The following is a 22,856-nucleotide window of genomic DNA, read 5'->3' as shown; positions in this document are numbered from 1 at the left end:
GAATTCCCAGTTCCTGGCCCCCCAAATGCTAGGATTTGTCAAAATTTCTTATAGTTTGTTTATAACTACACTGCATATAATTCGATTTTGTCATTCCTTCCTTCCACCTATGCTGAATACACATACTTTTCCACCTTTCAGCACACTGTTTGAAAGATTTTCTTCATGAAATAAAAATTGGACCAATGTCTAAAAATTAGTTTGGTCTATTCCCTCTAATCAATATTATCAAATAATGTCGCTATAATAAAAAAAGCTTTTAGTTGTTTTTATTTTGTGCCTTTTCAGTGTCATAACTCCTGTAAAAACATGAAAAAAAAAGTTCACTTAAGTTGTATTAACTTGGAGGCCTGTTTTATTGTTAACCAGTCAAAATCGCTTAATTTATGTGACCACTGTGATTGTTATTTCTGATTGCCTCATCTTCATGGAATTGCCATCAAAGCAAAGAATCGGTACTGAAGGTCAGCTCTAAGTGATTATTCCTAAAAAGGAAAAAAAGAAAAAGTTTGCGGCTATCTGAATCAATTGGAGCTCTTTTTGCATTTCAGATTACTTAGTAGAGATATCCCTTCAGTAACCCACGTATGATGAAAAAAATATAGCGAAATTGAGATAAAGTAAAACGTTGTTTAGGAAACGTTTTTACTACCAGAGCTATCAGCTTCACTGTCTGTCGAATTATGCAGTGTAAAAGTAATTGTATCTTCATTTTTATTGACAACCGATGGCTTTCCTGACCAACTGTAAGATCTTAGCTGTTTCAATTTTACATTGGGTTTCGCATTTGCTGTGGTATATGATTAAATTTAAAAAAAAACGAGTCTTTTCAACTGAAAGTAAGGAGCAATATTAAAACTTAAAACGAACAGAAATTATTACGTGTATGAAGGGGATTGCCCCCTCCTCAACACCTCGCTCTTTGTGCTAAAGTTTTTTTTAGTGCTTTTAAAAAAGCTTCCTATTTTTCTAATTAAACGACTCTTGTGTTTCAGGAGTCGTTCTTAAAGAATTGGGACACAATTCATACTTTAGCGTAATTAGCGAGGTGTGAGGAGGGGGCAATTCACTCCATATACGTAATAATTTCTGTTCGTTTTAATGTTGCTCCTTACTTTCAGTTGAATATACTTTTTTATTTAATTTCTGATCGTTTATAAGTAATGTCAGGGAATGTGGCCCCACCTCCACGGAGACATCCCCTTTCCTGCGGAAGTATCCTCTAGACAATTCAATCCCGGTGAAAATTTACCCCGCACAATTACCCTTAACAATTCCATGCTGTAATTGAGACAGAAAAGAGAAAGCAAGACATTTAATAAGAATTTTGTATAGAACTTCTGACAAATTCCCCCAGTGCATACTTCCCCTTGACAAGTTTACCCCCTGGAAACTTCCCTCCCATAGAAAATTTCCCCGTGGAAAAACCCCAAGGAAAAAATCACCTCCCCCCACAAAATGTATACATACTTCACAATAACAAATACTATGTGCAAAAATGGGCAAATTTCACGACCTAAAGACCTTTCCCCTGGGGCTCTGGGGTGGAGGATCATGTTATATCGAAATGCATATTTATTAGGCCTGTCAACTATGACGAGCAAAATGGCTGTCTCAAAATTTTGATTGAACAAATTTGGGGAAAAAGGGGCGGGGGACCAGATTGGAGGTCAAGATGCCCTCCAGTCTTTTAGGTCACTTAAAATGGCACTATAACTTTTAATGTCCGTTCGAATGAACCCTCCCACGATATTCTAGGACCATTGGGTCGATACGACGATCCCTGGGAAAAAAACACGCATCCGTAATCTTTCGTCTGGCGAAGAATACAAAATTCCACCTTTTTGCAGAGAGGAGCTTGAAACCACTATCTTAGGGTTTTCCGATACGCTGAATCTGATGGTCTGATTTTCATTAAGATCTTAATACTTTTAGGGGGTGTTTCTCCCTTTTTTTTCGAAAATCGGACAAATTTTCTCAGGCTCGGAACCTTTAATTGGTAAGACTAAACTTAATGAAACTCATACATTTAAACAGCATAATAAGCCGATTCTTTTAATATATCTATTGGTATCAAAACTTGGTTTTCAAGAGCTTCAGTTACTATTGAGCCGGGTCGCTCCTTACTTACAGTTTGTTACCACGAACTGTTTGACACTGATGCACACGATGTCTATAAAATGTAAACTCGTTGTTGGTTGATGGGTTGTTTTAGTTTACTAATCATAGACCATTTTCATTCTAACATTAAATGATTGCTTCTGTTAATTGAATGGCAAAATGAAACCACCATAGAAGAGAAGAAGCGGGCCCCAGTGTTGTCACTGGATCAACATCTTCCTTTTTACTGATGATGTAGTTTTAGTTGCAGATGCAGGTCAGAAGTTACAAGAGTTACCGGAATTATAATAGAAATGCTTATTCAGAAAGAAACTTGAGTTGAATGTTATTAAAATGGTAGTCTAAGTGTTCCGGAAGAGGTAATTACTCTTCCTTACAAGTAGCTGTTAAAGAAGTAGTAGTAGTAGTAGTAAAAACAGTAGTATAACTAGTAGCGTGTACATATTGCCTTTTGGTCAATTGTTTTTCCCCTTTAGGCATTCTATGAAGGTTCCAATTTAATATCCAAATCCATTCTTGAGATGCACTCTTTTGACAATCTGAATGCACATTGCATCTTTTGATTTTGTTCAAAATTCCCCTTAATATTTTAAATGTTGTAGTGTCGTAGTAGAAGAAGTAGTGGTGGTGGTGGTAGTTTATTAGAAGTCGCGTGCAAACACTAATTTTTTGGTTAATTAATCACCACTCTTCTCATTTCCTGAAAGTTCCAAATTAATATACTCGGTCATTCCTGAGTTACGCCCTTTGGTGTGCACATAACGTGTTTTTATTTAGTTTAATATTCCCCTCATAATTCTCTGAAAGGCTCACCTAAATGCCCTTAAGTAGAAGCCAAACATGCAAACCTTTCTCAATAATATATAGGCTACTACTTGTAAACAATGAACGAATTGCTTAACCTACAGCCCTTGCCCTGAGGGCCCCTGGGGGGGAGGTTTGATATACCTAAAGGCATAATTACTGTACCTTTCAGCAATGGTGAAGAAAACAGTTATCTAAATATTTTGATTGAAAATTTGTTTTTGGAAATGATGGGCCTGGGGGGGGGGGTCTCGTTGCCCTCAATTCACTTTTGACTCTTAAAAAGGACACTATATCTTCCAATTTTCAATCAAGTGAGCCCCATCCGAAGTTGTAAGCGTAAATTATGCCACCGGGCATAACTTAGAACCCTTGCCCCGGGGGCTCTGGTGGGTTGTTATAACGCTGGAGGCATTGTTATATGTTCTTGGCGTATTTTCAACAAAATGGCTATCTCACAATTTCAATCATGTGCGTTTGGAGAAACGATCACGTAGGGGGGGGGGGCTAGTTGCCCTCCATCACTTTTGACTCTTAAAAGGGAACTAGAACTAATAATTTCCGATTAAACGAGCCTCCTCTAAAGTTCATAAGATCACCCGTAAAATCCTTAAATGCTCCCGGGAAATAACTTACAACACCATATCCCCAGGTCCTGAGGGGCTGTTTCAACCCGGAAGGCCTTTTCCGCTTGGATGGGGCTCAAAGACATAATTACTTGATCTTTGAAGTACGCTGAACAAAATGGCTATATCAAAATTTTGATTGGATATGTTTGGGGAAATGATGAGCACGGGACGGTCACTTTGACTATTAAAAGTGGCACTAGAACTTTCAATATCCAATCGATTGAGCCCCTTTCGAAGTTTCTACGACAACTCCTTCTGTACGAAGAGTCCTTGTCTGAAAAAAATACATTGTGCATACATCGCTCTTTGCTTAGGTAGCGCTATTGCGCTGCCTATGCCTCATGGGTATCATGTTTGCTGTATGAACCTTCATATGTATATCTAGATATGCTTAAATTCTGAGAAAGTGGGGCATCCTCCTTCCTCCATGAATCTTCTTATCGTGTGTGTGAATAATTTTAATACTTTGAATTTATGTAGTTTGATAGTTATTTCCTTTGCTAGGAGCTTTTATCCTAAACGTTTAATCCGATTTCATTAGATTTAGGGTCTTTTTAATTATGTCATTATTCAAAAATGTCTTCTTACTCTAATGTCTTCTTATTTTGTCAGCTAGTTGAGAGTATAGTTGGGTCTCTCCTCTTCCAGTTTGATTTATAACACTATATTTTCTTGTTAAATCTTCTGCGTAGATCATTATTTTCTTGGTTAGAGGTTCTTTTACTTGACTAAAAGTTTCCTGATTCATCTCAATTAGAAAATTCATAACAATTTTTTCTATATTCTCTATACTAGTAGGTTCATTTGACTCATCATGTTGAGGCCTATAGATCTCTTCTAAATTTACTGACCAAATATTTCCTCATATGATTCATTTTGAAGGTCTCTAATACGAGTGTCTGTATTACTCATGTTTTCAGCTTAGTTGGACATCTCAGAGAGTTTTGATATTTCAAAACATATATCAAAATATATACGTTGAAAGGTCACAATTTCCTTAAATCTGAAAATAATTTTAAACTTCGATGTTTTACAACTCATATTCCTTGAAGTAGAGCCGAACTTAAACGAAAACTATTATGGAACACTGCTGAGCATAGAAATAGTATTTTGCATCAACTGGAAACAATTGGTAACAAATAAAATTCCACAAATATCAAACACGTAAAATATTAAAAGTGATTGATTCTTGCAGCTATGCAGCATGTTTAAATTGTGGATAAAAATACAAATTTAGAAAGGATTAATGGACGCACAAATTTCTAGGTTGCATAACATTAGAGTTCCTATCTAGGACATAGAAATGGCAAAATAGGAGGAAATAATGGAATACCTGATGAGCTAATGCTAAGAGAGTGTAAAATTTGAATGTATTACATCTGTCAGAAAGGGTGAGATATTCAATTAAGACCTAGAAATTGGAAAATCTACTATTGAATTAGGGTCAAGAAGTTGGGAATAAGTTGTCTCCCAGGGACTGATACTTATCCATCCATTTTTATGATCAAAAGTCCACGAGGCCAGTCATAGTCATATATGTCGTATTGATTCAGATAGATTTTACATGCATTTTAAGGAAGAAATAGACAGGATTCCCAGTCTAGGATTCATCCAGGATTTTGTTCGGAAGGAGGGATGCAGAAAAACAGTTCTAAAAGCACATCAAAATTTGTTTATATGCATTTTTGTTACTTTTCTATGAGTCAGATAGAAATTTCGGGGAGGAAGGGCAGTTCAAACCGTGCGGCATTGTCCTCAGTAGAAATATTGTATGTTATTGGGATTGTAATACCCGAGTTGGTAGAAACAGGGATACATGGTATCCTAGCCTACAAAAATCTGGTGTAGGGAAGGAAAATAGCATTGGCTATAGACGGCTATATATTGGATGTATGAATATAAAAATGTAGTTGTATCAAATACAGGGCTCGGCAACCCAAATGACGGTGAGATGACCAACTGTATTGATCATGTTATTGTATATCCAGTACTGGAAGGATCGATACATGGCATTAGGGTATATAGAAATCCTAGTGTTTCTACTAAATGTAAAGATTACCATTAAGTAGTGTGTGGAAATAATCTAAAGCTGAAACTTAGGAGGGGTAACTACCTTCCGGGAATTTATAAGGGTGACCGACTCCAGGATGAGATTTTGAGAGTAATTTTCCTGGAACAGCTGGATATGATGCTGGAGGGTTTACAGTCTGACCACGCAGAAGATGGACGGAATTGCTTTAGGGAACGCAGCTAGGAATGTTGTCAAAAACACTAATTTTTTTAGAAAAGAGAAAGAGTTTGCGATAGATGTTCTTGAGTGATGGATCAAACGAGAATAAGAGGAAGGTATGGGAGGTAGAGAAGGTACTAAAGCATGAATTGAGGTGGCGTGAAATGGAGGCCATCGGTAAAATTGCAGTGTATCTGAACATGCGATTCAACGGCACAGTATAAGCTATTGTATCGGCATGTTAAGAAATTGAGAGGAATTAGTCAGTCTGGACTTGTCCGTGCTAAGAATAGGAGGAAGGCTTTAATTAGTCACAAGGAAAGTATTAAAGAGAAACAGGCAATACATTTTGAGAATGTGTCAAATACTTATAAAGTTGTAGGTAATAATACAAAAAATACTGACAAACCTCATTGAAAAAAAAATACAAATTTCTTATTTTTGTAGCTGCTTGTAACCTCTGGTTTCCTCATATGCTGAGTTTGATTATGTAATTTTTATCAATGGTATCCTCCTCCATGAATTTTATGTATTTGAAACTACTGTGAAAAGTTGTTTCTTTTTAAGTATATATTTTTATTTGCACATGTCCCTGCTTTCTTACAGTTCGTTATCCACGAACTTTTTGAAATTGAAACACTTACCATAAAAGTAGAAAAGCGGCAATTGATTGCATTAAAAATTTAATAGGACTTTATACAAGCTAATAAATAGCGCAAACAGAAGTGGAGAAAGAGTACTATTATTTACCTCCACCTTGCCCCCTGAAAAATTTATGCTGAGGTGTTTAGAATCTATCCTTTAGAATAATTCTCTTTTGCTCTGCCGTACAGAAGAAAGGATGTGTTTTGACATATTCGAGTCCTATTTATCTCTGGAATGCTCTTTTTGAAACGCAGTTGTGTTTTTGAGCACAAACATTTTTGAAACACAACAAAATCAGCGTCCAAAACGTCCAGTTGTCTTTTCAAGTACGTATGCATGGATTTACTTCCAAGGGTATAACTTCAAAACATTTGTCTGATTTAGTCTTGATCAGAATTTCCCATAGGCCATGAATTCATTATCCATTTTTAGAATTTTGTTTATGCATAACATAAAATAAGAAAATAGAATCATGACTTCACTTTAGGGCCTCTTCCACACCCATCACATATCAATCCGTCATGCTTCATCTTCTGTTTCTTGAAACACCGACTTGACTGAAGGAGGCTATATCTTAAAACAAAATTAAAGGACAGGATCTCGGTTTTAATACCAAAAGATAAAAAATCACTTTTGTTTGATGCAAAAATAACGTTAGGATTTGCTTATGAGGAATTTGAAAAGGCGGCTTTAGGCACAAATTTTATTTGTATCTGTTACATGGTATGTAGGGTGGTTTTAGAGTAGTATCTTCCGAATCATCATACACAGAGTTTTGTCATTTTACGCACTTTCTAGGGAGAATTATATCCATGTCATTAGTACAATAAGATGACTCACATTTTAGTGATGAAGGACGACAGACTGTCAAAGATTATACTTTTTAGCCATCTGCCGGGGGCCAAACGAAAAACATGTTTTACCTGAATGGGATGGGAAAAGGTCAAAAGGAGGCATTTAAAGAAAACGGAGCTTCATGAGAGGGGGTAAGGAATGAAACCTAGAAGAAATTGGGCAGGAGGAGGAGTGCGAGGAGCTGTGTTGGCCACAGGTGGCTGGGTGTTCAAGTGAATTTAAAGGAAGGGTAGTAGTAGTTTTGTATCGAAAACCTTAACCAGCTGCCTTTTAAGCAACTTGTTGCTTCCGCTTTGTGGTTAATAAGACTGAGGGATCTGTAAAGTATTGACTAACTTTGAAGATAGTTCTCATCTCACAGCTGGTATCACCCGTATGAAAAATAAAAACTTCGGGAAAAATTTCTTTATTTCCATTCCAGATAAGCTTGGATAAGAGACATAATCTCCAGATTGGCATGTATCAAGTAATTTTTTCAGGAGTGCAAGCAAAAATCTCAACAATAGACGGAAAGGGGGAATCGTACAAATCTCGGTATCTAGTAAGGGGATAGGCCTCAAAGCCCTCTTGTGCATATTATGTGTTTTTAATGTGATGAAGTGACTTTAAACTCATCAGCCAATCACGTAGTTTGAGAAGTGTGGGAATGTATTTTTTTCTTTTTTTTAAGAAGGAGTCACTTTCATTCTTATGTATTCTAGAACTATTTAATAAAGTTTTAGGCATGATAAACCTTAAAATCTTTAAAAAATGCGAGCTATTTAAAACACATTTGCTTAATATTTTGATAAGGTCTCCCTTCCGAAATAAGCATAATTACGATGTTCTTATTCGTGTGAGTTTTTGCTTGCGAAAAACGAAACATTCGAACCCGTCTCAGGGAAAACTATTTATTACAAAAAGGAATAATCGTTGCATTTATCACTAGACGCTAAAGGATTACTATGGATGTATACTTTTCCTAATCATTTGTCACAAGTTAGAATACTACTAATTGTCATACTTTTCTGGCTAAGAGAGAAACGAATAAAACATTGTTTTATAGACTGCGACCTACATATTCATGTTTGCGATTTATATTTATGGGTGCGTGGGTTCAAACGCCCTAACCCCTTCCTCTGAATACGGCCTTGTTCCGTATATCCTGTATTCAAACTCAATAAATTTCAAATAAATTCAATTTGAAATCAAGCTTTGGAACTGTTACGCTACTGCAGATAAATTTTTTTGACAACTGGAGCGCATATAGTATCTTTTTATAAAAGTCATCATCCCCTCAACCTGCTACGACACTTTCAAATTAATACCCTTAATCATCATCGACACATTCTGAAAAGTTTAACTTAATACCCTTCACCATTCCTGAGATTTTGAGGACATTTCATTTTGACAGCCGGGATGCATACGGCGTCTTTTGATTTAGTTTAACATCCCAAATAGCAGATCCTGAAACTTCCAACTGAATAATCATAGCTGTTACTGAAATATTGAAACTATGCCCATTGACAACTGAGATGCACATAGTGTCTTTGATTTCAATATTCCCCTCAACATTCAACATCCTTTTTTACAGGCCAGAGAGTCTTCGGGGAATAGTAAAATGTAAGATTGTATGTGTGTTTGATGATGAATAAATTTTATCTTATCTTATTCTTATTCTCTGAATGTTTCATGTTGACACTCTTTCCTAGCTTTTCTTGAAATATTGTCCCTTTTTCAGGACCTAGATGCACATAGTGTATTTTGACTTTGTTAAAAATCCCTCTTGGCATTCCTTGAAAGCCCCAACTTAATGCCCTTAGTCACCCCTGATATCAACAGAGATATGCCCAGATATGAGCTTTTGATAACTCGAATGCACCTCGTAATTTATATTTCCATCAACCCCCTCAACATAGCCTGAAATTCTCAACTTAATAACCCTAGCTACTTCTTGAGATATTACAGATAAGCCCTTCTGTCGCCTCGATGCACTATGCCATTTTATCAAGCAAGATACAGTTAAATTCTTTTCACTTAGTTCGACAGTTCTGGTTTTAGTAGTTTAACTTGCAGTATTATTTGCATTCACAGTCACAATAGCATTAGGGGTAGCAATACAACTAGTCTTTGTCAAAGACGCAAGTAGTAGCAATTGCAATCACGAATTGCCGTATTTGCAGTATTTGCATAATCGCAAGTAGTCAAGGTTGCAAGTTGTCGGAGTCGCAAGTAGTTGCAGTCGCAAGTAGTCATAGTTGAAATCCTTAGTAGCCTTAATCGTAGTCAGAGTCATAAGCTGACGCAGTTCCTAGTTTTTGCAGTTACAAGTAGCTGCAGTTGCAAGAAGTCGCAGCTGCAGATGCAAGTAGTAGCAGCCTCAGTCATACGTAGTCGCAGTATCCGCTGCAAGGAGTCACAGTTACAAGTAGTCATAGTCCCAGTCGAAGTCGCAAGTAGTAGTCATACTTCCAAGTAGTCATAGTTACGATCGAAAAATATATTTGTAATAAAATCGTAAGCATAATTTAAAAATTCTTATTGAATCTAATAATAAAAAAATTTATTTTAAATGGATAACTTGGAAAGTTTTGAATCTTGTTATTTCGTAGGTAAAACCCTACTCTAGCTATATCACCACTCCTTCTTGACTCAAGCTGCACCCTGACACCAAAATGTGGTTTTTAAGAAATATGTTATTTTTTAAATCGCTTAACATAGCTTTATCGAAAGGTTAAGGCAAAATTTACGTAGAAAACAAACTTATTGAAAGCCTTACCTAAAAATTCTTATATAATACAATAATAAAGAAATTTGGTGTAAATTGATAACTTGGAAAGTTTTGAATCTTGCTATTTCTTAGGTAAAACCCTATTCTAGCTATAACCTCACTCTCGTTAACTGATTCACCCTGACACTAAAGTGAGGTTTTTAAGAAATACGCGTCATTACATAACATTTCATTTTTGTGTCCTTCTCAGTTACAAGAGGGAGTTCCACATAGGGCCTGAAGAAACAAGTCTTTCCCAATGAATCTACCAAGTTACATAAGACTGTGTCACCCTCTACTCAGCATAAGTTAATTTTCCTGACACTAAAATGTGGTTTTTAAGAAATATGTTATTTTTTTAATCGCTTAACATAGCTTTATCGAAAGGTTAAGGCAAAATTTACATAGAAAACAAACTTACTAAAAGCATAACCTAAAAATTCTTATATAATACAATAATAAAGAAATTTGGTGTAAATTGATAACTTGGAAAGTTTTGAATCTTGCTATTTCTTAGGTAAAACCCTACTCTGGCTATAACCTCACTCTCGTTAACTGATTCACCCTGACACTAAAGTGAGGTTTTTAAGAAATATGCGTCATTACATAACATCTCATTTTTGTGTCCTTCTCAGTTACAAGAGGGGGTTCCCCATAGGGCCTGAAGGAACAAGTCTTTCCCAATAAATCTACCAAGTCACATAAGATTGTGTCACCCTCAGCATAAGTTAATTTTCCCTATTACATAGGCTTCCCCGCTTGACTAGCGGACTAACAAGTCCTATTACGCAACAACCAAAGAAATCTTGAAGAGAAACGTCTTGAAGAAAACTGTCTTAAAAACGTCTCGAAATATCTTGAAAAATGTCTTCAAGAAAATTGTCTTAAAAAACATCTTGAAATGTCTTGAAAAACATCTTAAAGAACAATGTTGAAAATGTCTTGAAGAAAACACTCCCTATGATTTAACAAACGAAAAGATACTGATTTGGCGGGGGCTCTGAACTCTAACAACTCCTATTACGTAACTTCGAAAGAAATCCTGAAGTAAACAAACCCAATTACATAACAACCACCTGCATGTCTTAGAAAACATCCTCTGTTATATAACAAGCACATGTGTCTTGATGAAAATTAATAAAACGTGCGTCTTGAGGAAGAAAAGAGTAGCGGCTATGAGTCCTTTTAAAAGCAGTGAGGGGATACTACTGTTGTTAGCCTGCTTACGCATACTTTGTTTTGGCTCAGATCAAACATCTCCCTCAATATTTCCTACAGTTTTCACCCTAATATCCTTAGCCTTAGTAGCAGTAGCATCATTTGCAGTAGTAGTAGTAGAAGTATTAGTAAAACGTATTGCCTTTTAGTTGGTTCAACATAACTCTCAACATGCCCTGAAATTTTCAATGTAAGAAATTTTCCTGAAATTTTCTGAGCTATTCCTGGGTTATTGCTGATACGCCCTTTTGATAATTTATGTAGCCATATTGAGTCCCCATTTAGTTTAACATGTCATCAACATTCCGTGAAAATTTCTTCTTACCCTTACCCTTAGGATTAGTAGTTGTAGCATCAGTATTAGTAGTAATAGCAGTTGTAGTAGTAATGCTAGTGTGCATTTAGTACCTTTTGGTTAGTTGAATACCTCCTTAACATTTCCTGTAAGTTTTGATGGAATACCCTAAGCCGATCCTGGGATATTGCTGATACGATCTTTTGAAAACCTGCTTGCAAAAAAGCGAGTTTTTATTTAGGCTATTTCAACATTTTCCTCTATTCTCTTTTAAATTTTCAACTTAATACCATTAGCCTTGGTAATAGCAGTAGTTGTAATAATAGCATTCCTAGAAGTAGTAGGAGTAGGGACATAGTGCGTTTCTATAGTTTAACATTCTCCTCAACGCACCCTAAAATTTCAACTTAATACTACAATTACTGCTGCTACTACTTCTACTGGTGCTAAAGTTATAAGGGTGAATCTTATAGGGAATGTTGAGCTTGCTCAAAACACACTACACGGCTCCAGCCTGTAGTTAAAACATATCAGCAAAATCTCAGGAGCATCTTAGGGCATTCAGTTGAAGCTTTTAGGGCATATTGAATGCTACTGTTACTACTTTTAGTGATGCAACTAATACGGCTAATACTAGTAGTTTCATTTCAGCTGTTATTACTTTTTCTAAGTATAAGGGAATTAAGATACAATTTTTAGGAAATTTTTAGAGGATGTTTAACTAAATCAAAACACAGTGTTTGCATGCATGTTGTTAAAAGGGTGTATCAAAAATGTTTGAGGAGCAGCTTTAGTATTAAATTGACACTATAAAGGCAAATTAAGGGGGATGCTGAGCTAACCAAGAGGCATTTTGTGAATACTACTAGTTCTACTACTGCCACTCCAACTAATAACACCGCTAGTACTCTGAATACTCCTAATACTACTACTGCGGCTAGTTCTGTTGCTAAAGCTATGGGTGTTAAGGTAAAACTTCTATGGAACGTTGAGTGCAGTTTTGAACTAAATCAAAACACACTGTGTACGTTCAAGGCTGTCAAAATAGTGTATTTGCGATATATCTTGAAAGATAATGGGGATTAAGTTGAAACTTTTAGGATTTGTGGATTGAGTTGGCTAATTAGTACCTGTCTATGCTCTAGACTGTAACATTTTGAGGGTTAGAATTGCTTCAGCCCCATAGAATCCTAAACATTATACAGATTGTCAACCAACTTATTTGAAATGAGGTGTGAGCTAATGAGATAAGAAGGAGCTTTCTTTGTGTGGATGGTCGTGAGCCCCTTCTTGGAACTTTGAAGTCGACGTCGGAAATACATATAGTAGCAGTGGGAAATTTTGTCCGGAAAGGTCTTATTATCCGAAAGTCGAGTGATACATAGTTTAGTTTGTTTGTTGTTGTATATGCATGTATACGGCCTGAAAAATGGCTTTAAATACAGTCATTCATTCATTCATTCATTCATATAGCTCATTTTGCCAATCCATATGAAGCATTATAAAACAACTATTATTAAAAATTTATTGCAAAATCTTGGTCTACACACAAGTAGTAAGTCAAAATCTGGATTCTAATCTTGGGAAAGCGAAGAAGGTTAAAATACTCTCTTCATAACCAAGGAAAAAGACTATGTCAATTAAAGACGAAGAAAAATTAATTTTTAAAAGCTTCCTCGAATATTAGTATACTTACACTATCAATGGACATTTTTTTTTGTTTGTTTTAGCAATCGTGGTTATTATGGTGACTTTTCTTTCTTTCTTTCTTTCTTTTTCCTTTTTTTTTCTCATTTTGTAATTTTTTTTCTCATTTTGATTCCATGAGAAATAAAAACACCTAGCACGAAATAATAACTGTGTTCAATAAAGTGTAAATTCCTTTCTGGTTCTTAGAAGGCACAGAGAGCGTTAGCCCTACGCCTTTTTGTGATTTTTTCTGCTCGTTTTAAGTTTGTTTTGGTTACCTAGTGTAATTTCTGTTCGTGTTTAGTTTCGTTTATTTATTGATAATGACCAATGGTAGTTTTACGCTTGAAATAATATTTGACTTTATTTCTGCTCATCTTTGGTCTTTTCTTTTTTTTCAGAAATATATTTTGTGGAAAAGTTTTTTTTTTTAATTAATCACACAATAAGTTAAACAGTATTTAATAGTTAACTGGTACACAGGTAGAAACATTTTATTTTTATTTTGTTTAGAATTTTTTCATCCGCATGTTCCAAAAAGAAAAGACCTAGAGCCTCATGTATCCTTTAAATATTTTGTACAAGAATATGATCATATTTCTATTTGTTAAATAATTAATTCGTTGACACTAGGTCTAAAATTTATATTTCAATACCAGATTCATTATAGAAACCTGAAGAAAGAGAAGCTTATAAACTTCATTTTACTACTACCACATAAAAGCAAAATGTTAATTTATATCTATATTTTTAGGTACAATTGATTGTACAGATGTACGGCCGATAATAGACAGTGAGTGGGAGGAAGCCGAAAACGTATATCTGAATTCTGCAAGTGGTAAGGACTCGTCCCACTGCCACCAAGCTACCTCTTCTAGTGGTGAGACTGATGTTACAACTTTGCGTCGGAAAAAGAAACGAATGGATGAAATGCTTGTTGCAGAAGTTAAAAAATTCCGCGAACGCCGAAAGGATATTCGAACGAGCACGAAAGAAGTGCAACGCAAATCTTCACACGGAAATATTTTCTACCATACTTTAGAAACAAAGAAAGTCGTCCGAGAATCAGATTACTCTCAACGGAGTCAGTCACTGGATCGTCAAAATACTAAACAGAAACATGTGAACAGAATTTATTTGGGAAACGATGTGGAAAATCAAGCAAGTGGGGATAGATCTTACAGTAGGGATCTAGAAAAGATACCAGATTATTCTTGGACAAAAAGAGACACTTTCAAACATATTACTAAGGAGAGATTTTCTATTCCCAGGGGAATGATTATAGAAGTCAATCACGATCACAAAGTCCCAAGCTACGCGACAATTTTCAAATCACCAAAGCAACAGAAGCCCTTGGAAAATGAAAGGAATTTGGAAGGGATAGTAACACTTCCAAGAAAGTCTAAGAAAACAGGCGAAAAAGATTACATAACAAGAATTAATATCTTGAAAGATAATATTGATCCCCGTGCAACCGTCTTAAAATCAAATAGTCTGGTAGAAAATAATCAAAACGATCATTCATCTATTTTTGCAGAAAAATCTCAAGGTATTTCTTTTTTCTCATTTTATCAAGTTAATCTCATGAACACTTCAGTTAAAAGAGCTTAAATAGTATAAATCATTAAGTTACTCGTTTATACCCATCTTCATTTCTTTTTTCGCTTTCTCGTGTTTCTAGCCTGTGTTGTCATATTTCTCTTTAAGTCATGGCTAAATTGTTCAAATTTATTTCTTTAATTAATTTATTCCTTTAATCATTTTAATCACCTTCATTAGACTTTTTGAATTACATTGCTTTCCTTAAACTGCGAGAATCTTCTTATTCGTGTGATATTTAACAAATACTTATCTGTATTTAAAAATTAAATAAAAAACTTTTTTACAGGAAGTAAGGAGCAACACTAAAACTAAAAACGAACAGAAATTATTCCGTATATGAAAAAGGCTATAAAACGCTGAAGCTGTTAGCACTTAAAAAAAAAACTTCCTATTCTAATTAAATGGCCCCTGTGTTTCAGTAGCCGATCTTAAAAACTGGGACAAACAGTCAAACTTTTACGTAATGAGCAGGGTATTGAGTGGGGGCAACCTTCATGTACGAAATAACTTCTGTTCGTTGGTCTTGAGTTTTAATGCTGCTCCTTACTTTCCGTTTAAAAAGCATGTTTTTTTTATTTAATATTTATTCGTTTTTCAAATAATAAAGGTAAATCTGGCTCAAACCCATGAAATATACCCCATCTCTCACGGGAAACTCCTCCGTGAAAATTTCATTTAAAGTAAAGTACACCCCCCCCCCGTCAAGACAGTTCCATCCTTGCTCAAAATCCCCCTCCCCGTAAAATTTCTTGTGGACGATTCAGGCTGAAAATTAACCTTAGCATGCTTTCATTGGAAAAGGATTTTAATCTCTAATCGTTCTCTCGATAAATCTGGAAATGCCCCCTCCCGTATAAGCTTTTTCCGGAAACCAAAACACGCCGAAAATAGCCCCCGGATAATTCCCCCGGAACATATCCAAGTGTAAAAGTGAATTGGCAAAGATACTGTAAGACATTTAGCAAGAATTTCGTATAGGCATTCTGTCAAATTCCCCCAGTGTAAAACTTTCTCTGGAATTTTCACCCTCTCCCCCCAGAAATGTTCCTCCCGCAGAAAGATTCTCCCAATGGAAATCCACCCCAAGCATAAATCCCCCCTAAAATGTATGTATAATTCCCAATAACAAATATTATACGTAAACAATGGAAAATTTCATAACTTACAGGCCTCTCCCCACGCACTTGGGGGGGGGGTCATTTGACCCCTGAAGACATGATTATTTGATCTTTCAACTATACTGAACAAATTGGATATCTCAAAATGTTGATCAGATAACTTTGGGAAATAAATGGGCATGGGAAGGGCCCAGTTCTAGGATCCTTATTTCAATACGGTCACCCCTGGAAAAGAAGCAGAAAAAAGCACGCATCCCTGATGTAGTAAAAATAGCCAAATGCCACGTTTTTGTATATAGGAGGTTGTAACTTCTACAGTATGGTTTCTCGCGTACGCTGAAACTGGTGGTGTGATTTTCATCAAGATTTCTTGAATTTTAGGTGGTGTTTCCCCCCACTTTCAAAAATTAGAGTTTCGAGATTAGACTTCGAGCTTAGAGTTTCGGTTACTGTTGAGCCGAGTCGCTCCTTTCTTAGAGTTTGTTACCACGAACTGTTTGATAAGCATTGATTTCCTGATATATTCTAAATCTTAGTGTTGGGATATGCATAAATTTTCAAAAGCAATATTGGGAGTAAAATAAGTGTACTCGAAGTTATAAAAAAAAAAAACATGAACAGTCAAAGTATACGCATAATAAAAAGTATATTTTCCACAGTTAAATATAATTCTGCTATAAGAAATATCGACGAGGAGTTATGTTTCCCCGTTAACCCCCGTTAAGTTCTGTTTTCTTAAACAGTTCTTTCTTATTACGTTTTTTATTTTGTTTTCCTGAATATTTTCACTCTTTTTCGAAAGTGGAAAATGTACAAAACCTAGTAAAAATTTAGCTAAAACAACAAACAAAGGCAGATCAATCAGAATTGTCATTTGAAATTAATCCAAGGTCACTTGATCTTTGAAACTTTTGTTAATTAAGGATTTTGAACGTTTTGTATTGAATGCAGCATTAACCGATTACCTTTCTCTTAGTTTCCTCCAAAGGATTAGACAACCAGAATATTCTCCTGCTCATGTCCCCGCTTTAGCCTTGATTAGTTAGATTCACTGCGTAATTTTCTTGTTTTAAATTGAGCCACAGTATTTTCATATTATCATTAAAAGTGCAAAGCAGTTCGATCACTTCTGCAACATAATTACTTTTTTTATTCTTTGCCTTTTAAGGAATGTCTGATCGGTAACTAAGAATATTAAATGAAAGTCACGGTATGTTAATGCCAGAGTGTAATGAACAGATATGGTAACACCCCCTTCTCAACGCACAATTTAAGGAAGCCAAGCTGACTCAAAGAACTGCATAAAAATTGAAAACGAAAGACCAGAATTATATGAAGGAATATATTCTCCGAGATAGATAATTCAACCGTTATTGCCGATGAATGGCTAGTAACGAGCGAACCGTGTCAGTAGAAAGTGAACTCAAAAATAAAAGCATTTGTTCCATAGTGGTACTTCTGTCAACACTCCCTTCTTTACTGTTAATTAAATAATAGAAAAACTTTTTTTTGAAAAAGAGTAAAATCAAAATTTAAAACAAACAGAAATTATTCCTTATACAAAGGGGTTCTGCCCCCGCCTCAACCCTCGCTCTCTACGCTAAAGTCTTAAAGTTCTTTAAAAGTATTTCAGTCAAACTTTAACGTAAAGAGTGAGGGTTAAGGCGGGGTAGACTTCACCATATACGGAATAATTTAAGTTTTTTAAGTTGTAATATTACTCATTGCTTTTAAGTTGGAAACAAACCGTTTCTTATATTTAATTTCTGACCATGTTTAAAACCATGCCAAGAAATATCCCCTTTTCCCCCTATCGTGTAGATTTACCTGGAAACATCTGCCCGGAAAATTTCCTCCCAACAGGAAAGTCTTCCAATGAAAAATGTGCCCTGCTGAAATATCTCCCTAATAAATTTCTGAGTATTTCTCATTAACAAAAACTATATACGAATAAAATGGCAAATCTCATAAACTACAGACCTTTCCACAAGGATTATGGGAGGGGGGGTACTTCGTCACCAATGGCATAGTTATTGGATATTTTAACTATGCTGAATTAAATGACTGTCTCAACATTTTGGCCAGATGTCATTCTTGAAAAAAAAGGCGTGGGAGGGGGGCTAGTTACCCTTTAATCTTTTTGGTCACTTAAAAAGGGACGTACAGCTTTTTATTTCCGTTCGAATATGCTCTCCTCCCATCTTTTAGGACTATTTGTTCAATACGTTCACCCAAGGGAAAAAAAACAAAAGAAGCAAAAAAAAAACAAAATACACGCATCAACTCAAATCCAACTCAACTCAACTTTATTAAGAGCAAATAATAATGCATATCTTTTAACACCCCCAAAAAAGGCTCAATGTCCTGTGAACGTAGGGAAAAACATTACAATCATATCTATCCAAATTCATAATTCAAGAAAGCAAGGAGAGGAAAAAGAAATCACAAAAGAGAAAAACATGAAAATGCAAATAATTGTATCAAACCTTTTTTTAAAATCCTTTACACTCAATTGAACTGGCCAACTAATATATATTACTATTGTTACTTATAAAAAAGAAGAAGAAAAATTTTACCCAAATAATTTTTCATTATTCTTTTGAAGACCCCGATGGAGTGGCAATCTCTGACATTCTTCGACAGGGAGTTCCAAACCCTGCTACATGCGTATATAGGGCTAAAATCTTGCCTCGCGGTTGGAGTTCTAACAACCAGTGAAACTTCAGAGTTACGAGTTACATGAAGATTTACACTAACTCGGGGTTGTAACAATTTCGAAAAACAAGAGGGAAGTAGATATTTATGAATAAAAATAGCACAAGATAGGAAATCATATAAACGGAGCCTAAGGAGAGATATTGTTGACGTATTATTCGTATCTGAAACTAACTGACGGGCCTTTTCATGAAGAAGAGGAAGTGGTTTTAATAGGGATGGGAAGTACTCATCCAAACAATAGAACAGTACTTTATCTACGGCTGTATGATAGAATTATAAAGAAGCTTTAAAATACATCCAGAAAAAATATACCTTAGCTAACGTATCATACCTAATTTTCTTGACACTTTTAATCGGAGAAGTTTAATATGGTTCTTAAATCAAAGATTATCATCTACAAGGACTCCTAGAAACCTAACAAACCTATTTTGTGACCTAGAAATAATGCCTTTAATACTTGGAATAATATTCAAACCAGGAAATTGCAAGCCTATTCTGGAAAAAAAAACAAAAATTGAGACTTGGAAACATTTAGAGGGAGACAATTTGCTTCAAACCACTCATAAGCTCTGTTCATCAGTATTTGAAGCTTTATTACCAAATTATTGTGATCCTTCTCGGCACAAACAAGCGTACTATCATCAACAAATGCAAATAAATCAACATTTTGTTCAATATATATTGAATTAGGAAACTCCAACTCATCTGGGTGACATAGAGTGCAACAAATGAACCTTGGAGCATCTTTTATAGCCCAATTTAAGTCATTGGCACATACAATGTAAAGCAAAGGACCAAGGATAGACCCTTATGGAATTCCAAAGTCTACTTCGGCCTTAATGTCAGACCCTGCATCAAAAGAAATAAAACGTCCATGAAGATAAGGTTGTAACCATTCTAATGCTTCTCCCCGAACACGAAAATGCGAAAATTTTGCAACAACAATACCATGGGACGAACTGTCAAAAGCTTTTCTCACATCCAAAAAAAGTGCGGCTGGCGTTTTCTTCAAGTCTAAAGCATTATTCTCAAAATAAAGAAGGCCAATACAAGCCTCTTCAGTAGAATGCTTTGGACGAAACCCAAACTAGTGCTCATGAAAAAATTTTTCTTCGCTGCAAAGAAATCTGCCAAACAAAAATGGAATGGTTTTTCAAAAATCTTTGAAAATATAGAAAGAAAGGAAATAGGCCGGTAATTTTAAGTATCACTCTTGGTACCACCTTTGTGGATGACGATTATACGCGCGGACCTCATTGTCTGAGGGAAAAATCCATTTCGATGCTAAAAGATATATCAAAAGAATCGGATTTTTATGCTGATTTTAAATATATAAGTTTCATCAAATTTATTCTTTTTCATCAAAAGTTACGAGCCTGAGAAAATTTGCCTTATTTTGGAAAATAGGGGGTAACACCCCCTAAAAGTCATAGGATCTTAACGAAAATCACACCATCGCATTCAGCGTATCATAGAACCATATAGAAAAAATTTCAAGGTCCAATCTACAAAAATGTGGAATTTCGTATTTTTTGCCAGAAGACAAATCACGGGTGCGAGTTTATTTGTTTGTTTGTTTGTTTTTTTGTTCTTTTTTTCCCAGGGGTCATCGTATCGACCAAGTGGCCCTAGAGTGTTGCAAGAGGGCTAATTCTAACGGAAATGAAAAGTTCTAGTGCCCTTTTTAAGTGACCAAAAAAATTGGAGGGCACTTAGGCCCCCTCCCACGCTCATTTTTTCCCAAAGTCAACGGATCAAAATTTTGAGATAGCCATTTTGTTCCGCATAGTCGAAAACCATAATTAACTATGTCTTTGGGGATGACTTACCCCCCAAAGTCTTTGGGGGACGGGCTGCAAGTTACAAACTCTGACTAATGTTTACATACAGTAATGGTTACTGGGAAGTGTACCGACGTTATCAGGGGGATTTCTTTGGTTTGGGTGTGGGGTTCAGGGGAGGGGGCTATATGGGAGGATCTTTCCTTGGAGGAATATTTCATGGGGGAAGAGAAATTCAATGAAAAGGGCGCAGGATTTTCTAGCATTATTATTAAAAAAAACAAAACAATGAAAATATAAACATGAAAAAGTTTTTTCAAGTGAAAGTAAGAAGAGGCATTAAAACTTAAAACGAAGCATATGAGGGGTTCTAAAAATACTTTAGCATAAAGAGTGAGGTATTTAGGAGGAGATAAATACTTCGCTCTTTATGCTAAAAATTTTTTTAAGTAATTTCAACTATTTATTCTACGGCCTTTCTGATTCAGGGTCATTCTTAAAGAATTGGGACGAAACAAGATTTAGTATGAAGAGCGAGGTATTAACGAGGGGACCAACCCCCTCATATATATAATAAAAAATATAAGAATATAAAAATTTGTTACGTAAGTTAATTCTTAAGTTACGTATATTTTTTACTAATAAAAACGTTCGTTAAAAATTAAAAGATTTAGTTGCCTTTTTAAGTAACCGAAAAATTGGAGGGCAAATAGGCCTCCTTCCCCACCCCATATTTCTCAAAATCGTCTGATAATAACTAGGAGAAAGCCATTTAGCCAAAAAAAGAATTAATATGCAAATTTCATTTTAATAATTTATGTACGGAGAGCCAAAATCGGACATGCATTAATTCAAAAACTTTCAGAAATTAAATAAAAAAAACAAGTTTTTTGAAATGAAAGTAAGGAGCGACTTTCAAAACTTAAAACAAACAGAAATTACTCCGTATATGAAAGGGGCTTTTCCTCCTCGACACCCCGCTCCTTGCGCTAAAGTTTGATTCTTCCTCGCAACTCTACTTTTTAAAACAATAAAAAACTTTAGCGTAAAGAGCGGGGTGTCGAGGAGGAAAAGCCCCTTTCATATACGGAGTAATTTCTGTTCGTTTTAAGTTTTAATGTCGCTCCTTACTTGCATTTCAAAAAACTTGTTTTTTTTTATTCAAACTTAGAGCATACAGGAAAAAGGTCTGATATATCCGAAATAATTACAGCATAATTTTAAGAAGAAAGAGAGGTCACTATGTTATCAACTAAGTGGAGGACGACTCAGTGATACGTGTAGATATCAAAATAGAAGGCAATAAACCAAAAGAAGTCATAGCAGATAAAAAATCAATTGCCATTGATTAATAGGTTAATATTAAAATCTCCCATGAATATAATACCAAGTCCATACTATTAACTTTTTACAATACACCCATAAGAATATAAGGGAAAGAACTAAACGATGCTTTAGGGGGGGGGTGATAAATCTCTGCGAATAGAATGGTTTTCTGATTAATTAATACAAAGCGACTCAAATACTCCTTTAAAATTAACAAAAAGATCCTTACGAACCGAATATATACAACTATTATCAATGTAAAAAGCAAGGCCCCGTTTAGACATTTTGACCTATTTAACCGTTCAATCGTATAACCTGAAAAATATCTACCAATGAATTATTATTATCTTTTCAAAATGTTTCACCTAATCCGATTACATTAGGGGATGAATGAGACCCACAAAGAATGAATTTGAATTCATCAATAGACGAACAAAGTCCTTGAATATTAAACTGTGTCATTTAGAGCTCACCGACCCCAACTTGTTCTTCAAACAATCTACTTCTATTTTTGGTCTCATTTTCATCAACAACCCCTAAATAATCGTCTTGCTGCATAATCCCACTTAACTCATTCACTACCTCTTCTAAATCTAACGGTTCTTTTTTCAACAGCTCAAGACAACCTAGGAAAGACAAACCACCAGAACAATTAGATAAACTTAATATATTATTACAAGCCAGTTCAATCAAGTGTTCACCTTTGCCTGAATACGCCATGATAGCTTGAAGATAATCGTGGATTCAGTATTAGGGATAGGTAATGCCAACAAATTTTCAAGCAAAAACAAAAGAAAGAAGACAAGAACAAAAAAAATCAATAGCATCAGTGCATAAAAATTGACAAGAACATATAATAAGGAAAGACAAATAAAATGAAACCAACCGAAAAAGAAAAACGTAAGAAAAATGGGAATTCTTTCTACTAGACGAAAAAAAAAACACAGCACATAAAAAAACTACTAAAGAATGATAAATTAAAAGATCATACACAGTCTGCAATAGACTTAAACTTAATGAATTTCACATATTTGATGTCAGCATAAAAAGTAGAGTTTCGTTTACTATTCAGCCGA

At 35.2% G+C, this 22,856-nt stretch overlaps 1 protein-coding gene and 1 long non-coding RNA gene across 3 annotated transcripts in view; one reads left to right on the top strand and one right to left on the bottom strand.

Annotated features, from left to right (window-relative positions):
* LOC136029163 (uncharacterized) overlaps positions 1-22,856 on the top strand; it is a 902,097-nt gene that overhangs the window by 93,300 nt on the left and 785,941 nt on the right. For both annotated transcript variants that reach the window (XM_065707277.1, XM_065707268.1), the window contains one exon: positions 13,990-14,784. In XM_065707277.1, coding sequence (XP_065563349.1) covers positions 13,990-14,784 — 795 coding nt within the window. The remainder of the gene's footprint in view (positions 1-13,989; positions 14,785-22,856) is intronic.
* LOC136029173 (uncharacterized) lies at positions 253-17,047 on the bottom strand. The gene is made up of 2 exons (XR_010617991.1): positions 16,921-17,047; positions 253-485 (listed from the first exon to the last, which is right to left on the bottom strand). It is a non-coding gene; the product is annotated as an uncharacterized LOC136029173 (long non-coding RNA).

Source organism: Artemia franciscana, chromosome 1 (genome assembly GCF_032884065.1).
Source record: "Artemia franciscana chromosome 1, ASM3288406v1, whole genome shotgun sequence".
NCBI classification, from domain to species: domain Eukaryota; kingdom Metazoa; phylum Arthropoda; class Branchiopoda; order Anostraca; family Artemiidae; genus Artemia; species Artemia franciscana.
This window is presented reverse-complemented; position numbering and strand designations above follow the sequence as displayed.